The 26,595-nt window shown below is 43.5% G+C and overlaps 1 protein-coding gene across 1 annotated transcript in view; it reads right to left on the bottom strand.

Annotated features, from left to right (window-relative positions):
* Window positions 1-26,595, bottom strand: part of slc35f1 (solute carrier family 35 member F1) — a 343,915-nt gene that overhangs the window by 19,667 nt on the left and 297,653 nt on the right. Inside the window, exon 7 of the mRNA XM_078213703.1 lies at window positions 23,016-23,170. Within this exon, the coding sequence (XP_078069829.1) occupies window positions 23,016-23,170 (155 nt within the window). The remainder of the gene's footprint in view (window positions 1-23,015; window positions 23,171-26,595) is intronic.

Genomic DNA, 26,595 nt, shown 5'->3' with positions numbered 1-26,595 from the left:
TGACTTACACATTCATCCACTTGCTTTGCATCATCATCGGTGATCATTCCTTCAGCTCAAGAGGTGCTAATCTCTCCATTCCTTCACTCTTCTCTTATTCTTAAAGGCTTTCAATCCTAAAATCTCCTTCTTTGACTCAATGTTAATTTTTGACTACACTCCCATGAAGCTTTTTGGGATGTTTCACTATATTAAAGGCAATTTGTTGTTGAATCATAATTTAATGATACTTTCCAGAAAGAAATTATAGATAGCACCACAGTTACTACTGCTGCCAGCAGAAAAGCCTGCCTGACAAGTTAAGAATAGCAAATAGATAACATAAAGGTATATTTTCATCCAATACTGATTTTAACAAAAAAGTAGATGTGAATATAAAGTGCAACGACAAAATATTGCAGATGCAAAAATCTGAACTAAATTCAGAACTCAGCAGATCAAGCAGCATGTGTGCAAAAAGGAACAGTTAAGCCTTTCAGGTTAATGATATTTTTGCAAGGTCCAGAGAAAGTTAGAGATCTAACAGATTCCAAACAAGTACAGCAACCAAAGAAAGAGGGGAATAAAGAAAGTGAAGGTCTGTACTAAAAACAGAAGCTGCTGCAAATACTCAGCAGGTCTGTCAGTTTCCATTGAGAGAGATACAGACCTACCTTTTCAGGTCTGTGACCTTCCATCAAGAGGGAAGGTCTGAGAGAGGATGGAAGACAGAGGAGCTGAAAGGGCAAAAGGGATGATAATGAGACAATTAGAAGAGGTGGTAATGGAAATCATTACTTGTGAAAAAATAGAGGCTGATGATAATCGTTGAGCTCAGTGTTGAGTCTGCGAGGTTGTAAAGTCTCTAGTTGAAAGGTGATGTTCCATTCCTTGAGCTAACATTGAGGGGAACAGTATGAGGCACAGAGGTCAATGTAGGAATGAAGTGTTGACTGTCATTTTAATTCTCCATCAATTAAATTAATTTTGTAATGGAAGTACACCAGTCTGACCACATGTACTAGAGCTGATTGCCTCAGTGTTAACAAGTTTTCTATCGGAAGCAACTAGCTCAAATTTAACAAGCCGATAAACCGATTCCCAAAACCTGGCATCTGGTCTAAATGATTTTCAAAAATTATGATCACATGCATTGACTTTACATTATTAAAATAATTAAGGCATTAGCTTCGGTTATCTGTTTACTATCAATCACAGAAAGCTTTGATAGTATTCAAAGATTTATTGTACTTAATAATGTGTAATGTATTTTAATTGTTGGTCTAAAGGAAATAGTAAACCGTCTCCTATTTTATTACAACTTTTATCTTATTTATACTTTTCAGCAAAACAAAAGCGACATCTATCGAAATTCAATCTGTGTCTTCCAAACATGTGTAATTCGTATCTGTAAATATTAGAAAACCACTACTGTGACAGGTCTGGCAGCATCTGTAAGGAGAGAAAACAGCTGATGTTTCGAGTCCAGACGACCCTTTGTCAAAGCTCATCAAAGGTTGTCTGGACTCGAAATGTCAGCTCTGTTCTCTCCTTACAGATGCTGCCAGACCTGCTGAGATTTTCCAGCATTTTCTCTTTTGGTTTCAGATTCCAGCATCTGCAGTAATTTGCTTTTATCCAGAACTATGACACTTAAGTGATTCCTTTAATCTGAGTGAAATATACTGCTGCCAAGTGCAGGAAGGTAATTGATTTTGCATCATCTGATTTAATTTATGTACGGCTGTAATTGCCAAAAAGAATTACAGCAGTCATTCTTGCGCAAATAAAAATAGTCTTTGATGACTTGAATCTGAAATTCTAAATCCATATTCTGGGCATGCAGCAGGAAAACTGACAGAAAATGTGACATTGCCCAGGTAATGACTGAAAGAGTTTTGTTCACTGTATTTATTTCCTCAGTACTTGCTTAATGCTGTTTTTCAATCTAGGCAGATTATAGAATCTATTTGATTACAAAAACCACTTTGTTTCAAAATACAGGGTCAAATCTTTTGTTAGGCAAACAGAAGTATATTAATATAGCACTCTATTACTAGTTCACAGATTGGATAGCAAATTCAAGGGGCTAAGAGATACATAAGAAAATAAGAAGATAAGAAATAGAAGCAGGAGTAGACCAGATGGGCCCTCGAGCCTGCTCCATCATTCAATACTACTTTGGCTGATTATTGGCCTTAACTCCATTTTCCCTCCAGCTCCTCATTTCCCTTGATTTGCTGAGAGGGTAAAAACCTGTCTATCTCAGCCTGAAATATATTCAGCAATGGAGCATCCACAAGCCTCTGGGGTAGAGAAAACGATGATGTGGAGATGCCGGTGTTGGACTGGGGTAAACACAGTAAGAAGTCTCACAACACCAGGTGAAAGTCCAACAGGTTTATTTGGTATCAAAAGCCACTAGCTTTCGGAGCGCTGCCCCTTTGTCAGGTGAGTGGGAGTTCTGTTCACAAACAGGGCATATAAAGACACAAACTCAATTTACAAAATAATGGTTGGAATGCGAGTCTTTACAGGTAATCAAGTCTTAAAGGTACAGACAATGTGAGTGGAGAGAGGGCCAAGCACAGGTTAAAGAGATGTGTATTGTCTCCAGCCAGGACAGTTAGTGAGATTTTGCAAGCCCAGGCAAGTCGTGGGGGTTACAGATAGTGTGACATGAACCCAAGATCCCGGTTGAGGCTGTCGTCATTTGTGCGGAACTTGGCTATCAGTCTCTGATAGTCTCTTGAGCAGAGACTGATAGCCAAGTTCCGCACACATGAGGATGGCCTCAACCGGGATCTTGGGTTCATGCCACATAGGGATACTGCAGTTTAAACTACAGTTTAACAGAAATACTGCTCTCAAAAAATAACAACAATCCTTGCTTCGCTACGGTAGAAAAAATAATGGCATTCCCCAGAAGCAGAAAAAGATGGGGGATGAATTTCCATGAGGTTTCCTCTCAGTGCAACTTTGTTGGATAGAAACAGAGAAACATAGAAGATAGGAGCAGGAGGAGGCCATTTGGCCCTTCGAGCCTGCTCCACCATTCATTAAGATCATGGCTGATCATTCAACTCAATAGCCTAATCCTGCTTTTTTCCCATAACCTTTAATCCCATTTGCCCCAAGTCCTATATCCAGCCGCCTATTGAATGCATTCAATGTTTTGGCATTAATTACTTCCTGTGGTAATGAATTTCACAGGCTCACCACTCTTTGAGTGAAGAAATGTCTCCTCACCTCCATCCTAAATGGTCTACCCTGAATCCTCAGACTGTGACCCCTGGTTCTGGACTCCCCCACCATCAGGAATATCTACCCTGTCTAGACCCTGTTAGAATTTTATAAGTCTCTCTGAGATCCCCCCTCTTTCGTCTGAACTCCAGCGAAAACAATCCTAACCTAGTCAATCTCTCCTCATACATCAGTCCCGCCATCCCGGAATCAGCCTGGTAAACCTTCACTGCACTCCCTCGAGAGCGAGAATATCCTCCTTCAGAAAAGAAAACCAAAACCGTACACAATACTCTAGGTATGGCCTCACCAAGGCCCTGTATAATTGCAACAATACATCCCTGCTCCTGTACTCAAAACCTCTCGCAATGAAGGCCAACATGCCATTTGCCTTCTTTACCGCCTGCTGCACCTGCATGCTTACCTTCAGTGACTGGTGCACAAGGACACCCAGGTCCCGCTGCGCACTCCCCTCTCCCAATTTACAGCCATTCAGGTAGCAATCTGCCTTCTTGTGTTTGCTTCCAAAATAAATAACATCACATTTATCCAAATTATACTGCATCTGCCATTGATTAGCCCACTCACCCAACCTGTCTAGATCATTCTGAAGGATCTCTGTATCCTCATCACAGTTCACCCTCCCACCCAACTTGGTATCATCTGCAAACTTTGAGATGTTACATTTTGTTCCCTCATCCAAATCATTAATATATATTGGGAATAGCTGGGGTCCCTGTGGCACCTTTCTAGTTACTGCCTGCCAATTTGAAAAGCACCCATTAATTCCTACTCTTTGTTTCCTCTCTGCCAATCAGTTTTCTATCCATCTCAATACACTTCCTCCAATCCCATGCGCTTTAATCTTGCACGATAATCTCTTGTGTGGGACTTCGTCAAACGCTTTCTGAAAGTCCAAATACACCATATCTACTGGTTCCCCCTTGTCAAATCTACTCGTCACATCTTCAAAGAATTCCAACAGATTTGTCAAGCATGATTTCCCCTTCTTAAATCCATGCTGACTCTGTCTGGTCCTGCCACTGCTTCTAAATGCTCTGCTTTAAAGTCCTTGATAATGGATTTGTGAATTTTCCCCACTACCCATGTTAAGCTTACTGGTCTATAATTCCCTGTTTTCTCTCTACCTCCCTTTTTGAATATTGAAGTGACATTTGCTACCCCCCAATCTGCAGGGACTATTCCAGAGTTTATAGAACCCTGGAAGATGACCACCAATGCATCCACTATTTCCAGAGCCACTTCCTTAAGTACTCTGGGATGTAGATTATCAGGTCCTGGGGATTTATCCACCTTCAATCCCATCAACTTTCCCAGTACCATTTCTCTAATGATATTGATCCCCCTCAGTTCTACCCTCTCACTAAATGACAGGTGGAAACCTTGGGGTACAAATGGAAATATTATTTACATTGTTTCTCTCAGCTTTCTGTTGAAGTGACAGCAGAAAATCAGGGACTAACCACCTTCACTCCATGGCAGAATTTAACACAAAGGCAATGGGCGGAATTCTCCCAAAAGAATTCCAAGGGCTCGATTTAACCAACACGTTGCGCCTGTTTTCGGGCGTGGAAACTTGGTAAAGTCGGGTGTGAAGCGATAGTGTGATCCGCGACCAGCTCCGTGCCCGTTACCCCTTTATCAAGCGCCTAAAACGGCATGCATTTAAATTGACTTAATGGGCTGGATGCCCAAACTTACCTGCATTTCCCCCTTTACCACCGTGTTCGCCCGTCCAGATTCGGCGCAAAACAGACATAGTCTGTTTCAGGCGCTCCAACTTCTGAAGAGGTAAGTTCAGAGCTTCCAGCGGCTTTCTAACTCAGATCGGTGGTGGGGGGGAGGGGGGGTGGAGGCGGGTCAGATCGTTCTCTGGTGGGGGAGGAGGGAGGTGGGTCAGATCATCTCTGGTGGGGGGAGGAGGGACAGATCATTCTCTGGTGGGGGGGAAGGGGGGTCCGCTGCCACTCTGCATGTGATCGGTGGGGGGAAGAGGGGCAGGGGGCCGCAATCGGTCTGGGTAGCGGAGGGTTGGGGGATAAGGGGGACAGTAATGTTGTGGGGGTGGGGCAATGTCTGTGAGGGCCAGGCTTTATCGGGCCCAGGAGCGATGTGGCAGGGGAGCGTTTTTCAATTTTTGTTTACTGTGCATGCGCTTCGGGTGCGATAAGCCCCGCCCACAGGCTTCTGCAGCGTGATTCAGAATCGCTGCTTTTTTTTCAGGCAGAGTATGGAGGCGCATGAGAACAGATTTACAAGTCGGACTTGGAACATTCCCAGGTTCAGCACTTAGAATCAAAATGGTAGAATCGGGCCCTAAATGTTGAATTCATGTGAAAAACTGGAGTAATTCACGCTGTTTTCTTCAGTGGGAGCTCAGAGAAGAATCTCCCACACTCTGTGCACTGCAGAGGCCACCAGCATGAATATCACTAAATTTCAGGAGGCGGGGCCTACCCCCACTGGGGAGGCTGAAATCAGCGCGCAGAGCAGGCCACTGCACATGTGCCAATCTGTCAGCACCGAGATCAGTGCATGCGCAGTGGCCCCCACTGATGACCAGCCCCACGACCCCCGCAATGCTGGCTCTCATTCCCCGCCCCACAGCCCAATCGCTGGCCCCCTGATCATTCCCCGGTCCAGCCCCGACCCCCCCCCCCCCACCTCCCAGCCCACTGCGATCTCCAGCCCTCCCAACCTCCGATCACCCCCCCCTCCCCCCGCTATAACCCACCCCCTGCAGTATCGACACCCCCCAGCAGGCTGACTATCCCCCCAACTAATCTCCCCCACCTCCCCACCCCCACAAGCCCGCCCTGATCGCTGGCCTCCCTGCTTCCCCACCAATCCCTGTACAGAGTGGCCGTGGGACCCCCCACCCCCACCAATTGCCCCCAAAGCCACGCCCCCATCAGGCCCCGACCCCAAATGCCTCATGTGCTTGGCACTGCCCCATGCCTTTTGGCAATTCCAAGCTGCCCCCTGGGCATTGGCACTTTGCCCACTGGGCAGTGCCAGGGACACAGGCTGGCACTGCCAGGGCACCAATGCCTAGGGGGTAACTCCCCCACTTCCTGACCAGAGGCTCCACTAATCTCCCGCCAAAGTTATGATAGGAGATTAAGAGAAACTTTGCAAAAATTCAGGGTCATGTTATTGAATATTTTTTCAAGCATTTGGCTTTAATGACAAGGAACCAACACTCCTTGCCTTTGACCAAATGAGAGGTGACCAGGATTAAAATTTATAGTGATGACCTCACGATCTCCTGCCGTACCTTCAAAAGAAGCTTGAGGCAAGCTTTGCAGAAGAAACAGTCAGCTGTTTCTCTTGAAGTGCTGTCAATCCTCACTGAATAAGGCAGATTGAGAGCAGCTACACAGAAATTCTACTGCAAAAAGCTAAGGATGTTTCCTACAGGTCAAAGTAGTTCAATTCGAGATACACTAAATAAAATGAAATAGGAACAAGCGATATTTTGATTTCAGGCTCTATTAACTTGTCAAGAAGAAGATCACAGATTTGAAACAGAGCTGAGGAAGGACCACCATGAACAAATATGCAGCAGAGATGTGAAAGGAGAACTCTTGCGTAATTTAGTCAGGACGCAGTTTGCTGGGGTTTTCTTGGGGACAGGGCAAAGAAAACACCTGACAGACTGAGCCAAGACAGGGTAAGTAGTGTGAAATAGAGACAAGGCAGAGACAGGACAACATGTAAAAGGTGATAAAAAAACAGAACATTTTGGAAGTAGTCCACAGATCTGGCAGTGGACATGAAGAGAAATTTGTGATCTTTCATCACAAGAATAATGATTACCCAAGTTAGGGTGAGGAAGGGCAGCATGAATCTGAGATAAAACAGAGTAACAAGTCAAAGCATGGTGTTGGGAGTAAACAATTGGGAAATGAAACAAAACCAAACTATTAATTAATAATGAAGGTTTTTGATATTGTGAGCAGCTTTGAAATTTCTACTTTTTGCAATATCACTGTGTGTGTGTGTGTGTGTGTGTGTATGCGTGACACGTGCATGTACTGTGATATCTCCAGCAAGACAGAGTGTGGATGAAGCCAGGCCTGTGAACAGCAGTTTGTTGCCACCCATAATGAGCATCCTAAGAGCAGCAGAACATTGCATGGTCATGTTAGTGAAATTTGCTATAGATTAAAAAATCTATGATGACTGTTACCATCAAATGAGTTTAACTCTTGAGTTAATTTAAGCCAAAATCCTTTAAGAAATGTGTGAAAAGTACTGTCAACTGTGTACTGTTCTTAAGTTTTAAAGTAAGTTTCTTTATTTTAATAAATGTGCAACTTTAATATAAAGTCATCACAATTGATCTGAGAGTTACTTCTTGACTTCAGAAAATTCATAATACACAAATTGCAAAATAGTTCTGGCAGCTAATTCAAGTTTCCCTCTGGGATTTGGGTAGCCTGGCACTTACCATTTCACATGCCATAGTAATACAATAAAACAACTATAGTAGGCAGAAGTAAGAAAAAACAAATACTACAAAATGTTACTGAGATTTTAGACATATAAAAAGAATTGCAGCGTCACTTATCTAATTTGTGTCAACTCACTTCTCTCGCACATTTTCAATTTTCTCAAACAAATAAAGATAGTTACAATGAGGAAAGGTATATGACCTATCTTCATTCATCCATCTGGGTTCGATTCCTGGCTTGGGTCACTGTCTGTGTGGAGTTTGCACATTCTCCTCGTGTCTGCGTGGGTTTCCTCCGGGTGCTCCGGTTTCCTCCCACAGACCAAAGATGTGCGGGTTAGGTTGATTGGCCATGCTAAAATTGCCCCTTACACACTGAGATGTGTAGGTTCGAGGGATTAGCGGGTTAATATGTAGGGGTATGGGGGGAGGGCCTGGGTGGGATTGTGGTCGGTTCAGACTCGATGGGCCAAATGGCCTCTTTCTGCACTGTAGGGTTTCTATGATTTCTGTGATCTAATTCATCTGAAGCTGCAACATCCAAATGGCTGTCAACTAATATTAGGATTTTACCTCACGCTATTCTATCTGAAAATTCAGTCTAGGGCCGGAATTTTCAGGCCCCTCCCGCAAGCGGGATCGTCAGGTCCCGCTGAAGTCAATGGACATTTGAATGGCTCGCTGCATCTGCCACAGGGAAGCCCATTGCGGTGTGGCCATAAAATTCCGGCCTAGGTGTCCTTGAATTTTCTACCTCCGAGATATGCACAAATGACCCTCACCATGTTCTATGTGCAAACAGGAGCTATATTCAATGTTTTTTAAAATGCCTGCTTTTCATACTTACTGCTTCTTTCAGTTTCTCTGTAACCACATGCACAGGCTTGTCTCACAGCAGGCAGCACAGTGAGCAGTCAACAGAAACAAACTACCAAATATCAAATGAACACCTTAGCAGTGTTGATCACTCTTGGGTGTCGAAGAACCTCATAATATAAATCCCAAATTTATCTTTTACTGGTTTGAATTTATTAGCCCTTGCACACAATTAAAATAATGGACTAACTTTTTCCACAATATTTGCTATTTTATGTACCTCTATAAGATCACCTTTAAAGGATGAAAGGCAAATATTTGCATTTGCAAAATTGCTAATTGGACTATTAACCTACTCCTTGGATGATGATAGTGTTTATTAATTACAAAATCGCATTGTTAGATGAAAATTGCCTGACTGGATTTGTTTTCCTTTGTGCACACAGTGGTTTGAGGATGTTTTCGCCAGTTATCTTCCTCCGCTCTAGGACTGCCAGACCTTAATGCTGGGCACAGTTGGTGGTATAATTGTGATATTAATGATTCTAATACCAACAATATCCACTGAGGCTGACAGGTCCTCAAAACAGTGCAATTTAAATGGAGGAAAGTGTGTTAATCTAACAAAGATGAAAAGGCATAGTAACAGTAGTAATGCATACCCCAGCATGAATGTAAAATACAGCAGAAAAATAATTTACGTCAACTGATTAAGGTCTATTCTGCTTTCACGATGTGGTTTTGTGAAGCGTACATATTTTTCCAAACATAATCCCTACTAAAAGCCTGTTTAGTTCTGTATAAAAATAACGGGATTTTAATTGTGTTCTATTTTCCAATTCCTATCCATGTTTTTATTTATTCTGATTCAAAATGCTAATTTGTTAATTATTCATCCCTGTACAGTAATGGATGTTTGTATAAATAACATACTTGAAGCTCGTTAAAAGGAGAAGGAAATTCTGACTGAGTACTACAAATATTAAGTAATTACCCAGAGATGTGAATCATTTATTTATTCATTAGGCTGTTTTAAATTCAAAAATAAATTGCATTTTAAGAGCTCCTTGTGGCTATGCTAGTGGTTTCTTCAGTCAAACGGCAAACAAAGCAAAAACTCAGCAATGACTAGGAAAATTAAATATTGAATAAATAACTTGCAATTAGTTCCTAAGCACATTCGGTACGCTGGTACAATTTTCTTCCAGCTGTTAATTGCTAGGAAAAAAATGACAAAGGTGGGGGGCATTATTGTGTCAATAACGTCATATTGCAATTCAGGTATTCAGGCAATTCTATTTTTTTAATGGCTGTTTGGGGTATTTTAGTGGTCACTTTATATTGTTACTGATGGCTGGGCACAGACTGCCTAAATGAAATAGTAAATTGTCTGAACACAGCTTCTGACCATCAGTGCTCATTACCAAATCAATAGAGCATTGCAATTTATTTCTCTCTGACACTGTCTTCCATGGGATATGTAAAACTAGGGCTAGTGAGCAGAGGAAATTTCTTGCCTGAGTGGTTAACAAGCTTCTTGTACTAAGTTGTTCCTTACTTTTGATCTGAAGGGAGTGTAGCTCACAGTGTACACAACATAAAGACAGTTTAGTTCCAGAACTATTGATGTTGCAGGTAAATTTCAGTCACTCCCCCCAGGCTCAAAACATGCAACTGAATTACTGTGTTTTGACATCCACACAAAGGCTAAAATTATTTCTACAGTTAAAGGATTTAGGGTGGGGGGGGTGGATTCAGCAAGTTTGAAATGTATAATTTAATTTTTAAAGGCTTCTGAGAGATTAATTCTATAAAGAATTTGAAAAATGCTTTGCAACTAACAGCATAGGTATAATCTGGCCGCTGCTTTGGCACAATAGCGAAGGCAAATCTGCTATAATAGGCTTAACAGCCTCCTTCTGTGCTGTAAATTCAGATTAAGTAAAGCATAGCAGTCATCACTAGACTGTTACAATTAAGATTTGGTGTAAATCCAACACTTATTTTTCTAACTTAACATTCAAACAGATTTATCAGCCTTATATTTTAATATGTTATACTTTCTCATTTTCTGACATTTGAAAGATTTTTGTTTGCTGTGGCAGAAGATTCCATTCTTGGAGTATAAAGGCGTATAAGGGCTTCCAGGCTTCACCAACATATTCCAGAACAAATTACCAGGATGCGTGTGAAAATATTTGAAAACTCTCGATGTTAGATCAACAACAATGGATGTTAGGGAACTTGGGGAAATAAATAGTGATGTCTTGAGGAGTGTACATATTACAGAGAAGGAGGTGCTGGAAGTCTTAAAGCGTATCAAGGTAGATAAATCCCTGGGACCTGATGAAGTCTATCCCAGGACATTGTGGGAGGCTAGGGAGGACATTGCGGGTCCCCTAGCCGAGATATTTGAATCATCGATTGTCACGGGTGAGGTGCCTGAAGATTGGAGAGTGGCAAATGTTGTACATTTGTTTAAAAAGAGCTGCAGGGAAAAGCCTGGGAACTACAGGCCAGTGAGCCTCACATCTGTGGTGAGTAAATTGTTGGAAGGTATTTTGAGTGACAGGATCTACAGGCATTTAGAGATGCAAGTACTGATTAGTCAGCATGGCTTTGTGAGTGGAAAATCATGTCTCACAAATTTGATTGAGTTTTTTGAAGGGGTAACCAAGAAGGTAGATGAGGGCAGTGCAGTTGATGTTGTCTACATGGACTTTAGCAAGGCCTTTGACAAGGTACTGCATGGTAGGTTGTTGCATAAGGTTAAATCTCACGGGATCCAGGGTGAGGTATCTAAATGGATACAAAACTGGCTTCTTGACAGAAGCCAGAGGGTGGTTGTAGAGAATTGTTTTTCAAACTGGAGGCCTGTGACCAGCGGTGTGCCTCAGGGTTCAGTGCTGGGTCTACTGTTATTTGTCATTTATATTAATGATTTGGATGAGAATATAGGAGGCATGGTTAGTAAGTTTGCAGATGACACTAAAATTGGTGGCATAGTGGACAGTGAAGAAAATTATCTCCAATTGCAACGGGATCTTGATCAATTGGGCCTGTGGGCTGACGAATGGCAGATGGAGTTTAATTTAGACAAATGCGAAGTGATGCATTTTGGTAGATTGAACCAGGGCAGGACTTACTCAGTTAATGGTAGAGTACTGGGGAGAGTTACAGAAGAAAGAGACCTAGGGGTACAGGTTCATAGCTTCTTGAAAGTGGAGTCACAGGTGGACAGAATGATGAAGAAAGCATTCAGCATGCTTGGTTTCATTGGTCAGAACATTGAATACAGGAGTTGGAATGTCTTGTTGAAGTTGTACAAGACATTGGTAAGGCCACACTTGGAATACTGTGTGCAATTCTGGTCACCCTATTATAGAAAGGATATTATTAAACTAGAAAAAGTGCAGAAAAGATTTACTAGGATGCTACCAGGACTTGATAGATTGAGTTAAAAGAGGCTGGATAGACTGGGACTTTTTTCTCTGGAGCGTAGGAGGCTGAGGGGTGATCTTATAGAGGTCTATAAAATAATGAGGGGCACAGATCAGCTAGATAGTCAATATCTTTTCCCAAAGGTAGAGGAATCTAAAACAAGAGGGCATAGGTTTAGGGTGAGAGGGGAGAGGTACAAAAGTGTCCAGAGGAGCAATTTTTTTCACACAGAGGGTAGTGAGAGTCTGGAACAAGCTGCCAGAGGTAGTAGTAGAGGCGGGTACAATGCGGGTACAATTTTGTCTTTTAAAAAGCATTTAGATAATTGCATGGGTACAATGGGTATAGAGGGATATGGGCCAAATGCAGGCAATTGGGATTAGTTTAGGGGTTTTAAAAAAAAAGGGTGGCATGGACAAGTTGGGCTGAAGAACCTGTTTCCATGCTGTAAACCTCTATGACTCTATGATAACAGCAGTAACATGCATTTACATCAATTCGATCTGACCAACTCATTTCTTCCAGGGAAACAACTTGAAGTGGGGAATAGGACTGCTCCTTGCCAAATGGATCAATTTCATAAAGTTGCTTATTTGAGAAATCATGGATAAACCTGCCATCCCCACTCTGCCCATTACTGCACGTCACCAAACTTTTTTTTTATTCATTCATGGGACATAGGCGTCGCTGGTTGGCCAGCATTTATTGCCCATCCCTAGTTGCCTTGGCGGGCAATTGACAGTTAACCATGTTGCTGTGGCCCTGGAGTCACATGTAGGCCAGACTGGGTAAGGACGGCAGATTTCCTTCCTGAAAGGACATTCATGAACCAGATAGTTTTATTCCGATAATCGACAATGGTTTCATGGTCATCAGTAGATTCTTAATTCCAGATATTTTTTGTTGAATTCAAATTCCACATCTGCCACGACAGGATTCATTCCATTTCTAATAAATAATCCATTACCAATAAATCATTCTGCTGTCCAGTTGCATTCCATTCATATGTTGTTCCTATTTTATTTATATTTCTAAACTGGTTTTTATAATGTGACTTACCTTTATTGCTTAGGATTTATGGGGAAAAAATTAGGTTAGGCCCATGATTAAAGGGCTAAAAGAGGTCACGAAAAATCATTGGCCAGCAAGATTAAGGAAAATCCCAAGGCTTTTTATACATATATAAAGGGCAAGAGATTAGACAGGGAGAGGGTTGGCCCACTCAAGGACAGAGGAGGGAATCTATGCATGGAGCCAGAGGAAATGGGCGAGGTATTAAATGAGTACTTTCTGTCAGTATTCACCAAAGAAAAGGACTTGGTGGATGATGAATCTGGGAAAGGGTGTATAGATAGTTTGAGTCATGTTCAGATCAAAAAGGAGGTATTGGGGTTCTTGAGAAACATTAAGGTAGACAAGTCCTCAGGGCCTGATGGGATATACCCCAGAATACTGAGAGAGGCAAGGGAGGAAATTGCTGGGGCCTTGTGAGAAATCTTTGTATCCTCACTGGCTACCGGGGAGGCCCCAGAGGAATGGAAAATAGCCAATGTTGTTCCTTTGTTTAAGAAGGGTAGCAAGAATAATCCAAGTAATTACAGGCCGGTGAGCCTTATGTCAGTGGTAGGGAAATTATTGGAGAGGATTCTTCAAGACAGGATTTACTCCGACTTGGAAATAAGTGGACGTATTAGCGAGAGGCAACATGGTTTTGTGAAGGGGAGGTCACGTCTCACTAACTTGATTGAGTTTTTCGAGGAAGTGACGAAGATGATTGGAGGGGTAGGGCAGTGAATGTTGTCTACATGGACTTCAGTAAGGCCTTTGACAAGGTCCCTCATGGCAGACTGGTGCAGAAGGTGAAGTTGCATGGGATCAGAGGTGAGCTGGAATTGTGGATACAGGACTGGCTCGATCATAGAAGACAGAGGGTAGCAGTGGAAGGGTGTATTTCTGAATGGAGGGCTGTGACAATCGGCGATTCTCAGGGATCAGTGCTGGGATCTTTGCTGTTCATAATATATATAAACAATTTGGGGGAAAATGTAACTGGATGACACAAAGGTTGAATTTACAGATAGTGATGAGGACCATCAGAGGATACAGCAGGATATAGATAGGTTGGAGGCTTGAGTGGAGAGATGGCAGATGAAGTTTAATCCAAATAAATGTGAAGTCATGCATTTTGGAAGGTCTAATAAAGATAGGAAATATACAATAAATGGCAGAACCCTTAAGAGTATTGATAGGCAAAGGGATCTGGGTGTACAGGTACACAGCTCACTGAAAGTGGCAACACAGGTGAGAAGGTAGTCAAGAAGGCATAGGGCATGCTTGGCTTCATTGGCCGGGGCATTGAGTTTAAAAATTGGCAAGTCATGTTTCAGCTTTATAGAACCTTAATTAGGCCACACTTGGAATATAGTGTTCAATTCTGGTTGCCACACTACCAGAAGGATGTGGAGGCTTTGGAGAGGGTACAGAAAAGATTTACCAGGACGTTGCCTGGTATGGAGGAGGGCATTAGCTATGAGGAGAGATTGGAGAAACTTGGTTTGTTCTCACTGGAACGACAGAGGTTGAGGGGCGACCTCATAGAAGTCTATAAGATTATGAGGGGCATGGACAGAGTGGATAGTCAGGAGCTTTTTCCCAGGGTGGAAGAGTCAATTACTCGGGGGCATAGGTTTAAGGTGTGAGGGGCAAGGTTTAAAGGAGATGTACGAGGCAAGTTTTTTACACAGAGGGTGATGGGTGCCTGGAACTCACTGCCGGGGGAGGTAGTGGAAGCAGATATGATAGTGAGTTTTAAGGGGCGTCTGGACAAATACATGAATAGGATGGGAATAGAGGGATATGGTCCCCGGAAGGATAGAGGGTTTTAGTTCAGTCGGGCAACATGGTCGGTGCAGGCTTGGAGGGCCGAATGGCCTGGTCCTGTGCTGTAATTTTCTTTGTTCTTTATTACCCCATGCCCAATTCCACTGAGGTAGGCAGCATGCAAACTTCGTGCGGCTTGGTCATCGATAAGGTTGTAGTGTGCAGCAGCTCACTTTAAAAGGTGCTGATGGCTGGCTGCAAACTCAACAGTGGGCCTTACAATGCGTGTGGCAAGCGCACAGCACAGCTAACCAGAACATCTTCGAGTTAGCCTGTCCTTCTTAATGAGGAGCTTCACTCAAATTACAAGAGCTGCTGCAATAGTGTCTGGAAGGAAGGGAGCAGCAAATGGATAGTTAACTGGAGACCTTTGTGATTGAGATGGAAAGACACCATATTTGCACAAAGGACAGGAGGTCTACAGGGAATAACCTGTGAAGGGAATGGAAGCAAGTGCGTGTGGAGATCAATTCCAGGAATCTGGTTCAAAGGGCTTCGTTGCAGTGTCAGAAAAAGTGCAAAGGCCTCACTCAAGCGGTCAAGTTTACTGAATGCAATTTCAAAGGACATTTCCTAACCATCCCGCGACCTACCTTTTATGCTGTTCAATGCACCACACTCTCATCACTCACCCAGCAACAATCAGGATGTATGCACAACCTTCAGAAACTGCGCTCACCCTCAGACATTTGCCAGTGCTGCCTGCCTCACATCCACCTCTTGTTGCTTCCACATATCTTCCCATTATTCAGCTTTGACAGCCACGTAACCCAAACATTGCAATAGACTCGCTGGCATTCTTCCCTCTCTCTCTTGCAGGACAAAGTTGCACATAATGCAAAGAACCAATGTGGGATGGGTGCGTGGGACCAACTGAAGATGTCTGATAAAGAAGCACCAGCACCTGATCTCATGCATGCTGCTGTCAACTAAGATACCAGTGCTGCACATACCTTGGAAGTTAGGACAGAGTTTCAATCTGCACTGCTGAATCACCAGGTACTGAGGTTCTTGTGCCAGCTCAGCAGAGGAAGAGGTCACATGCCAGTTGTGGGGAAGAGGACACAGATGGAGACGTTGATGCAGCAGCATACAGGATAACACTCATAATTAGGCACATCAGATGTCTGGTGAATTGGCAAGCCTGTCAGACAGTCTGTCCTCACTGTCAAGGGAGATTGAAGAGTTCAGCTCCAACTTGCCACAGGGCTTCATGCAGAACTTGGAACCATTCTTTCCAGCATGGAAGTGATGGCCACCTGTCTCGCAGCATCTGATGGCCAGTGTCTCAGCTCCCATTGCAGAACAAGCTGAAGCAACTCAACAGCCTAAATTATCAGGATGGTGAATACTTGGTGCCCACCAATCTTGTTCGTAACTTACATCCCATCAGTAACTTGGCTGGCGTGACCCCTGTGGTCACGTTTGGGGTGGAGTTATATGATAATAGCAAACTGACTATCTATAAAGGAAGAGGTCTGTTCACCTGTTTTTTTATTGACAACCCAAATGTTTGTATCGCACGCTCTGCCAGCCCATTTGATACCAGATGGTAAGGTTCTGACCTCACATGGCGAATGCCATTGGACTTGAGAAATTTTTGGAGTTTTTCTGCTGTGAATGATGCGCCATTGTCCAACATCACCATTTTTGGAATGCCATGGATAGCGAACATCTTCCTTGACTTGTCAATGGTGGTTGTGGCTGCACATCTAACCACTTGAAATATGCATCTACTAGTATAAAAAACATATGCCCCATAAATGGCCCAGCAAAATCTATACGTAGCCTCACTCATGGTCAGCCTAGCCACTCAACTGGATGCAAATTTGCTGATGGTGGTAAAGCCTGCTGAGCTTTGCAACTCGGGCACTGACTAACCATCCTTTCTATTTCCTTGTCAATGCTTGGCCACCACACATAACCCCTGGCTAAGGCCTTCATTCCACTTTGGCCTGGATGAGAGTCATGTAATTCTTGTAACAGGAGTCGTCTCCCTGCGGTGGGACTGTAACTTTTGCAACCCCACAGTAACACCTCATCTTGACGTTATTTCCGACCTTCTATTTTGGTAGGGTTTTAACAACTCTGACTTCTCATACTGCCACCCTTGCATGATCGCCTTTTTTACTTTTGCCAATACAGGGTTCCTTTCTGTCCACAACTTTGCGTTTCGCCGAGACTTGCAAGGTGTCTACCAAATACAGAACCAGTAATAATGTCTTGAGGAACTAATGGTGATACTACTATTTGTGGCAAATGCAACCAGCGAAGTGCATCTGCATGTGATATCTGCGTTCCTTGGCGATGCTGAAATATATAACTGTCGGCTAACAAAACCGTGGGAAGCTAGGGAGGAAATTGCGGGTCCCCTAGCAGAGATATTTGAATCATCGATAGTCACGGGTGAGGTGCCTGAAGATTGGTGGGTGGCAAATATTGTGCCTTTATTTAAGAAGGGCTGTCGGGAAAAGCCTGGGAACTACAGACTGGTGAGCCTCACATCTGTAGTGGTGGTAAGTTGTTGGAAGGTAGGTTGTTGCATAAGGTTAAATCTCACAGGATACAGGCAAGGTAGCCAAATGGATACAAAATTGACTTAACGACAGAAGACAGTGGGTGGTTGTAGAGGGTTGTTTTTCAAACTGGAGGCTTGTGACCAGTGGTGTGCCTCAGGGATTGATGCTGGGTCCACTGTTATTTGTCATTTATATTAATGATTTGGATGACAATATAGGAGGCATGGTTAGTAAGTTTGCAGATGACACCAAGATTGATGGCATAGTGGACAGTGAAGAAGGTTATCTAGGATTAATTAATTGAGGCAGTGGGCTGATGACTGGCAGATGGAGTTTAATTTAGATAAATGCGAGGTGGTGCATTTTGGTAGATCGAACCAGGGCAGGACTTACTCAGTTAATGGTAGGGCACTGGGGAGAGTTGTAGAACAAAGAGATCAAGGGGTACAGATTCACAGCTCATTGAAAGTAAGTGGACAGAGTGGTGAAGAAGGCATTCAGCATGCTTGGTTTCATTGGTCAGAACATTGAATACATTTTATACAGGAGTTGGGACATCTTGTTGAAGTTGTACAAGACATTAGTAAGGCCACACTTGGAATACTGTGTACAGTTCTGGTCACCCTATTATAGAAAGGGTATTATTAAACTATAAAGAGTGCAGAAAAGATTTACGAGGATGCTACTGGGACTTGATGGTTTGAGTTATAAGGAGAGGCTGGATAGACTGCGACGTTTCCCTGGAGCGTAGGAGGCATAAGGGTATAAAATAATGAGAGGCATAGTCAACTTCTTTTTCCAAAGATGTTTAAGGTGAGAGGGGAGAGAGATACAAAAGTGTCCAGAGGGGCAATTTTTTCACACAGAGGGTGGTGAGTGTCTTCAATGAGCTGCCAGAGGTAGTAGCAGAGGCGGGTACAATTTTGTATTTTAAAAAGCATTCAGACAGTTACATAGGTAAGGTGGGTATAGAGGGATATGGGCCAAATGTGGGCAATTGGGACTTGCTTAGTGGTTAAAAAAAAGGGCGGCATGGACAAGTTGGGCCGAAGGGCCTGTTTCCATGCTGTAAACCTTTATGACTCTATCTCTGCACCCTTGTGGAGGTAATTGATGGCGCCAGTTTATCTTCTCTGAAAAGACCTAACAATGGCTTAATACTATAGTAAAATGTCAGTCATAAATATACTCTTGGAACTTTTTGACTACATAGATAACAGCCAAGATTTCCTTGTCTATTTGGGAGTATTTCCCCTCTGTGTCCATTCAGACTAAGTGAGTCAGGTGCCATTTTGTCCACATATACTGCAGACTTTAGGGGCCCGATTTTACCATCAAGTTGCGCCTGTTTTCGGTAATTGGTAAATTGGAAAATTCGGGCGGGAGGTGAGTAGCGCAATCTGCGCCTGCCTCCGCGCTGATTCCCCTTTCACCGAAACGGGCGCAACGGCCATTTAAATGCATTTGCATGCATTTAAATTGACTTAATGGGCTGCACACCCAACCTTCCTGACATTCCCCCTTTACCACTGCATTCGCCCATCCAGAATCGGCGCGAAACAGACATGCTCTACAAAAGTATGATTCGGGCGCTCCAGCTAGTGAGGAGGTAAATGCCGAGCGTCGGACGGCTCTCTGTTTGAGATCAGTGAGGGGGAGGGGGTGAGGGACGTTGGGTCCAATTGCTCTCTGTTTGAGATCAGTGAAGGGATGGGGGAAGGAGGGGGAAGGGGGGTCCGCTGTCACTTTGCCTGAGATTGGTGGGCAGGGTTGGGGGGAGAGGGGCCCACTACTGGTCTGGGTGGCGGGGGGTAGGGGGATAAGGGGGTCAGTAATGTTGCAGAGGTGGGGCAATGTCTGTGGGGGCAAGGGAGCGATGTGGCAGCGGAGCCACATTCTATCATTTTGTTTTCTGCGCATGCGCAGTTGGAGGTGCCGATCGGAGCTGCAGGGTTTTGGATGCGTTAAGTCCTGCCCACAGCCTTCTACAGCACGATTCGGAATTGCTGATATTTTTTCAGGCAGAGTGTGTATGGGGGCGCCTGAGAACGGGTTTAAAAGTCGGATCTGAAACACTCCCAGTTTCAAATCCGGCCAGCACTTAGAATCAAATTGGTAAAATAGGGTCTTTGGTGTAGCGACAGTAACAGCGGCATTTCAGAACCAGACAGCAGAGGGGCTGGTCTTGGTAATCAAGGGTCACAGACCTTGATTAATGGGATATGATTGGTTAAAGCAGATATGGCTAAACTGGCTAGAAATGTTAAACCTGAGGGATGGATGTTTTCAGGAGCTAGTGCATAAATATTCCAAGGTCTTCGGAGACAAAATAGGATGTATATGGGGAGCTAAAGCTAAAATCTCTCTGGATCAGGAAGCGATAGACAGCATCTCAGTGATGCAGTAGCAGCTCAGCGTGGAATCGGGAGATCCATTTGGTATTGCCATACTGGCCCTTCATGGCCACCAGCCTTGGTACCAGTCCTCAAAGAGGGAAGCAGGCTCTCACACCAGTCCAGATATCTATCCTCCAACAGATTACTAGGATTGTTGAGGTGCGACCCCAGGATTGGAGCACACAATTGGCACAAAAAACTGCAGTCCTCTCTTAGGATGACTGTGTTTGGGCTTCCAACACCACCAATCCTCCCGTCCCCTCACTGTTGTCTTTAGCCAGTCAGCTTAGAACAGTGCTGCCCAAGCTGAGATGCCTGAAACTGGTTTTGAAAGAGTTGTTGGATAAAATTGTTACAGAATGTTTGGTGACTTTTATTTCAATATTTTGACTGAGAGGACTCTGTAATGGTGTGGAGTAGAGTGATTGAAACTTGAGGAACAGTGGAGCAACAGTATGGTGGGATGAGATTTCCAGGGAACCGGGGTCTGAGCATGTGATTGTGGACAGCTTGTCTCCAGTGGATGGTTTCTCGTGGATGCTTTTTCCCTTCCTCCTCATAGCTATCCTCTTCCTCCTTCTGAGGTCCCGAGTGAAGGCCTGCTGGCAAGGCTGCACCCTCATCATAGAAATATTGTGAAGATCCAGTCCAACAAGTACTTGGAGACATGGACCCGCGAGTATTCGAGGGTGCCCTCCTGATTCATGGGCGGATAGTGGAAGGGCACCAGGAGCCAGGCGGAGAGCTAGCATTTATTCTTTGTCACCCAGCAACCAGCAGCTGTTTGCCTGTGGTGGGTCATAGATGGCAGCATGGCTGCTACCAAGATAACAGGCATTTACTAACAGAATCTTTGAGCATGGCCCTACACCAATTGCATCTTCATGGAGTTGTAGCCCCAGTGCTTACGGAACATCTTTCTGTTAATGGGTTGGCACAGTGGCTAGTACTGCTGCCTCACAGTGCCAGGGACCCTGGTTCAATTCTGGCCTCGGGTCACTGTCTGTGTGGAGTTTGCATGTTCTCCCTGTGTCTGTGTGGGCTTCCCCGAGGTGCTCCAGTTTCCTCCCACAGTCCAAAGATGTGCGGGTTAGGTTGATTGGCCATGAGAAATTGGCCCTTAGTGTCATGAGGATTAACTGGGTAAATACGTGGGATTACGGGGATAGGGCCTGGGTGGGATTGTTGTTGGTGCAGGCCCGGTGGGCCGAATGGCCTCCTTCTACACTGTAGGGTTTCTATGATTCTATGAACATGTGGTGCCCACAGGGCCTCAAGCATGCAGTCAGTGGCAACGGAGGCATTGGGAATCCTACTAGCCTGGCAAAACCACATGGCCCACTCGCCCTGTTGCTCTGTGGTGAGTGAGTAAATGGTGTAGTCCCTTTAGAGAAAATACTAAAGTTAAGCAAGAGTTGGAGAAGTCGAACTATCTAAGAGAATGCAGAATGAGAAACCCAGCTATTACCAATCATACAGCACTATCAAGTCACAGAGAGGGATTTACACATTAGAAATGATGCAGTAGAAGAAAGTGAACATGCTGCAGTCCAGGGGTGTATCAATGCTGCACCACATCCAAGGAAACTACCACAGGATTAAAGCGCAGCTATAGAGCATTTGAAGTAGTAATGATACTAGCTGTTCTTTCCTATTACTACTGAGGCTCTTGTAGTAACAACACTTTGCAGATGTTGAGCCTAGAGGCCTGACCTTGAGCCTAATGGCAGGCAGTGCACTTCTAGTGCAGAATTAGTGCATATTGCAACCGTAGGCACTTTATTTACATCTGTACAATGAATGCAACATTATCAGATTTCTAAGCCCACATCATCTTGTGCTCTCCCCACTTGTGTTGTAGCATAATTCACATGGAACCTCTTTGATATCCTGCTCTAGTGATGAGTGTCCATGTGCAAATATAGACAGGAAATGTTGGCAGACTTTTTAACTGTGGAATCCATCACTGTTGAGCCCAATCATATCCTGATCTGTCACTGACAGATGGGGGTTTCGAACATGAGTCAAAGATTTGTAATCAGAAGTAGGGTTCCTAGCTAACTGATTTCCCACCCTAGTCAAGTGACTCCATTGTTACCCAAACCACGGTTTTCATGTACAGTTTATTGATGACCCATCCACGAATGAATTCAGGATGAATTGTGGAACAGGATCATGTAAATTTGAAATGTACAATTTCCAAAATATAATTTCATTGAATTAAGCACAGAGAAAAATCAGACACCCTCCAGCTCATGTTTCAGAATTTTATACCACTGAGCATAAGCCACTTATTCAGTGCATTTTCTTTTCCCCTCCTACAGGCTTCTCAGTTCAGTGGAAAATTGCAAGGCACAAACCTAAATCCCACCACTTGGTGTGCAGGATGTGTTGGATTGGCAGTTTCCCTTTTCCCACTGGATTTCTTTATCTCCTTTCTGTAGGCTCCTATTGCCACTTACCTTGAATCTATGTCCCCTGGTTCTTCACTAAGGGAAACAATTTTATCCTGTCCACTCAATCTCTTGTACACCTCAATCAAGTCACTTCTCAGCCTTCTTCATTCCAAGGAAAATAACCCCAACCTATCCAATCCCTCTTTGTAGCTACGCTTTTCTAGCCCTGTCCACTATGCCACCACCTCCCCTTCCTACAGTGTCTTGTCAATGTATGAGACTAGGCAGCGAGTGTCAGCAGACTATTTAACAGCATAAGACAACATGGTTGTATATTATTCTTTCTCATCTGTCACGATCACAGAGGTGCTTTTCAGCAGGGGTCACAGGAGAGCAATTTGATGTAGGAGCTATTAAGTGATTGTGGCTCTCCTCGCTCAGTGAATGCCGAGGCTAATTGCACTATCCTAACCATTGCCTTGGTTGAGATCAGCAGCTAACTCAGCACAAAGCAGAGATCATATGTTGGGTCTCAGAAATTTTAAAAATATAATGAGTCAATTACTGAGCATGAGAGCACTTGTCCTGACAGGAATGATGAGAAACAGATTTGCATTATTACATGATGTTGACAAGACAGTAAGCCTAATGTTTCACATTGTAGAATCTCCTGCATTGTCTGATAAAACTAAGTTGACAGAATACCAGTGTTCAATTTAATGCAGGGAAAAAAACCCCCTTTGCTTTAGTCTCAAAGCTATCAGACACCCAGTTCAATGACACTTTTCAGTAAAAGTCTAGGTTACAACCCCCTACCTCTCACCAAAGATCATGCGGCGCCGCGCCATATTAAATCTGATTTACGTACCTTGTATTGGAAAAGGAATAACCCACAAAATAGACTGTAAATATCTGCCGTTAATAGGGAGAGGTTGACAGCGGTGGCACTGCTTCGTTTAATGACTACAGGCATGAAGCTGTACAGACCGAACATACAGGCACTGAAACCAACATAGAGCAGTCCTGGAGAAAAGAGCAGAAAAAGATATGAGGACATTTTCCAAAAAGAAACGGAAACACAACTGGTGCAGTTCCAAAGCTCTTTGAAGGCAACCAAAGCTGTCAGTTCCAATGACCCATTCAACAAGTGTTGTCAGACTACTTAGTAAGCAGTTCCAATTTGCATGATTATAATCCAAAGGGCATAACCAGTAAAACAAAGCAGAAACATATCTCAAGCCCTGAATGCATATTGTGGGTTCCGATGGGACTGTTTCAGGGTTTAACAAGCAAAAAAAGATGTTTAATTTTTCAAAGTTTGAACATTTTTCCTATAATATTTTGCATGCTCAGACAATTAATGTCATGTCTCATTATTCAGAGTCACTTTTGGAACATGTTGCTTCCCAAATGTTTCCAGATATACTCTGTTAGCTTTCCCTTATTTAACAGAAGTACTGACACAGTGTTTTGCAACTAGGAAGGCGAAAGCACAGATGGAAGTAAAATAGGTCATTTGCTCATTTGCTTTCATGGAAATAGATGACAAACTGACAACAACATCAATATTAATATTCTTGCATCAGCATTCATATTTGGCATGACTACACTTTTAAAAAATTTATTACAGCTTACATGAACACTGCAATGAAGTTACTGTGAAAATCCCCTAGTCACCACACTCGGGTGCCTGTTGGGGTACACTGAGGGAGAATTTAGCATGGCTAATACACCTAACCAGCGTGTCTTTCAGACTGTGGGAGCAAACCGCAGCACCCGGAGGAAACCCACGCAGGCACGGGGAGAACGTGCAGACTCCACACAGACAGTGACCCAAACCAGGAATCGAACCCGGATCCTTGGCGCTGTGAGGCAGCAATGCTGACCACTGTGCCACCATAGACTTGTAAAAAATGTGTATAAAATACTGCTATTGTGGGATTTGAAAACTTCATAGGGAAAAAAAAGTAGATAATTTTTTCAACTTTTACTTTGACAAAATTAAATTTCTTAGAAACTTAAATACACAATGGTAACCATGAAAGAATACACCAAGATTGTCTATGTGGGTAATATTATTTCAATCTCGTCAGTAAAACAGGGTGAATTATATATGTTGCAAAGTGAGAAGAGCTAATTTTTAAATGAGAGACAGCTTTTTCAGACAGAGGAGTGGATGGCCCTCTCATTATTTTAAAGAAAATTTCCATCAATTAAGTTCATATTTGGGAGTCTGTGCGGGGAATAGGTTTTCAATTCTGGGACATGACCTTGTACTCAGGCCAAGCTGAAAGTCTCATATTTCTGCTCCTTGCAAGGATTCCATCATGGAATGAGTTGGGCAGTCCCAGTCTTAGTTCCTAGTAGGAGTGAGCTCACAAAATAATGCTATTTCTAACATGTTAATCTTATTTGGGATGGCATATTTTGTTAAATGAGAAAATGTGACCTTGGTTGAGAAGGGAGTGCCTTCCTAAGAGTTGCACCTGATGTACATTGACGAACCCGGGAGTCTGTACCTCTATCTAATTGTTTTAACCTTGAGCTCAGAGCGTGTGACGCAGGCTGCCTGAAATTCTCTGCATAACAATCCTTCATTTTTGCCGAGTTTTTTTTATCCATTCCTAACTTTAAATGATTTTGTGCGGCGGGATTTTCCAACTCGTCCTGTCGGCGAGATCTTCCAGTCCCGGTGAAGGTGACCCCTCGCAGTTCCCCGGCAGTGGGATGGGCAAGCTACGCAAAACACCGCAGACACCGGCAGGACTAGAAGATCCTACTGGTGGCCCAAGGGGAGCTGCCTCCACACTACGCCAGGAGGGGGATTCGGCCTGCAGTTATTGGGCTATTGGGAAGTTTTCAGACTGTAATTAAAAACAGAAAATGCTGAAAATGCACAGCAAGTTGATCAGCACCTGAACTACAAAGACGGACTGGGTTTTATGGACAGAACCACATGAGACTCAAATGAAATGTCTCTTTCAATAACATTTTCAATTTTAGTTCCAGTGTTTAGCATTGCTTAGGACCTCTGCTCAAATCTTGGGCTTGCACAGTGATTTATAATGTGACACACGGCATGTCCTTATTAGCTTATGAAGGTCAATTTTCATCTTCAGCATCAACAAGCAGCGTATAAAAAATCTGGGGACCTGTCCCCATGGCTGTCTTTCTATTTGGCAGATGGAGGATGAAATTAACTCTGGCCTGGTTTTGCGTCTGAAAAGATCGGTGTACTCACAGTGCGGGGCAGAAACTGGAGGCCTGAGGCTTGTCTGAAATCTGACCCCAGCTGCCCTGCAGCAAGCTACAAGCATGTGTCAGGCTTCCTGAGGCAACTCAACAGAGGACAAATGCAGGGACCAGAATGAAGTTAAACAAAAGAATAAGAAAGCCTACAATTCTGTTGCTGGAGACGGTCTTTTGGCTGATCCATTTCTCTTTGGGCTTTTTTTTAAGGTTTGCTGATTAGGCCACAGGAGATAACTGGAAAACTGAGTGGAGCCTGCCCTGCACATTTTCTGCTCAGCTGCTGACCAAATTTGCAGAGGGGTCCTTAAAGACATTCTGGCTCCAGCACAACATATTTAAGGACTGAACACCTCTTCAAGATGGCAGCCAAGTAGACACATATTACCCAATGCAATCTAGTACTGGACAAATTTCAGCGGCCCTCACAGTTCAGTACATACCACAGTGAACTTTATATTCTTACACTAGGCGAGGGATATATTGGGGATGCTAATTTCTGGGAGTATTGAGAAAGACAAACCTCACGATATGCAGAAATTTTATCAACAGATTGTGTTCTCCCACTTTTGTGATTTCTTTTACATTCTTAGATCTCCCTCAGCTTCACAAGCTTCTTCCACGAGGGGGTTGGCAGGCAGACAGGCAATCTGGTCCCATATATCTGCCAGTTCAGCTTTTGATCTGCTAACTAGGATATGCTGAGACCTGCTTGCAATGACTTACCTTCTGTGTTTCTCACCATTCCTTGTTGGGCTTTGGTGACTCCTCCTGACAATATTGCTGATATTGAAAATGTACTTCGTGGGCAACTGTGGACACAATCCCACACTCTGCCACTCTGTGGCACCAAGTATTAATGCTCTATATACCGTATCACCACATTGCGGTTTCATCCATCACCTCATAAATAACTGAATAGAGCAGCTTTTTATCAGCAGTTAGGGAAGTTGAAGTAGTTCATATGTTATTTCAGTCAATGATAAACTCGCTGTCACATTGAAGTTTAATATTATCAATTTGACCGGTAAAATCTATCAAAACACCTGCTATAGAGAGATGGTCACTGAGAATTAGTTTCCATTATTTATCATGTCACCTTGATGATGTGTCAATCTGACATAATCCACTGCACTGCCAAACCCCAATCATGATCTTATCTTGTTAATGATACTCAAGGGCATTCATAACACACCACA

The sequence above is a fragment of the Mustelus asterias genome, chromosome 5 (assembly GCF_964213995.1).
Source record: "Mustelus asterias chromosome 5, sMusAst1.hap1.1, whole genome shotgun sequence".
NCBI classification, from domain to species: Eukaryota; Metazoa; Chordata; class Chondrichthyes; order Carcharhiniformes; family Triakidae; genus Mustelus; species Mustelus asterias.
The sequence above is the reverse complement of the archived record's forward strand: the minus strand, read 5'-3'. Positions and strand labels throughout refer to the sequence as shown.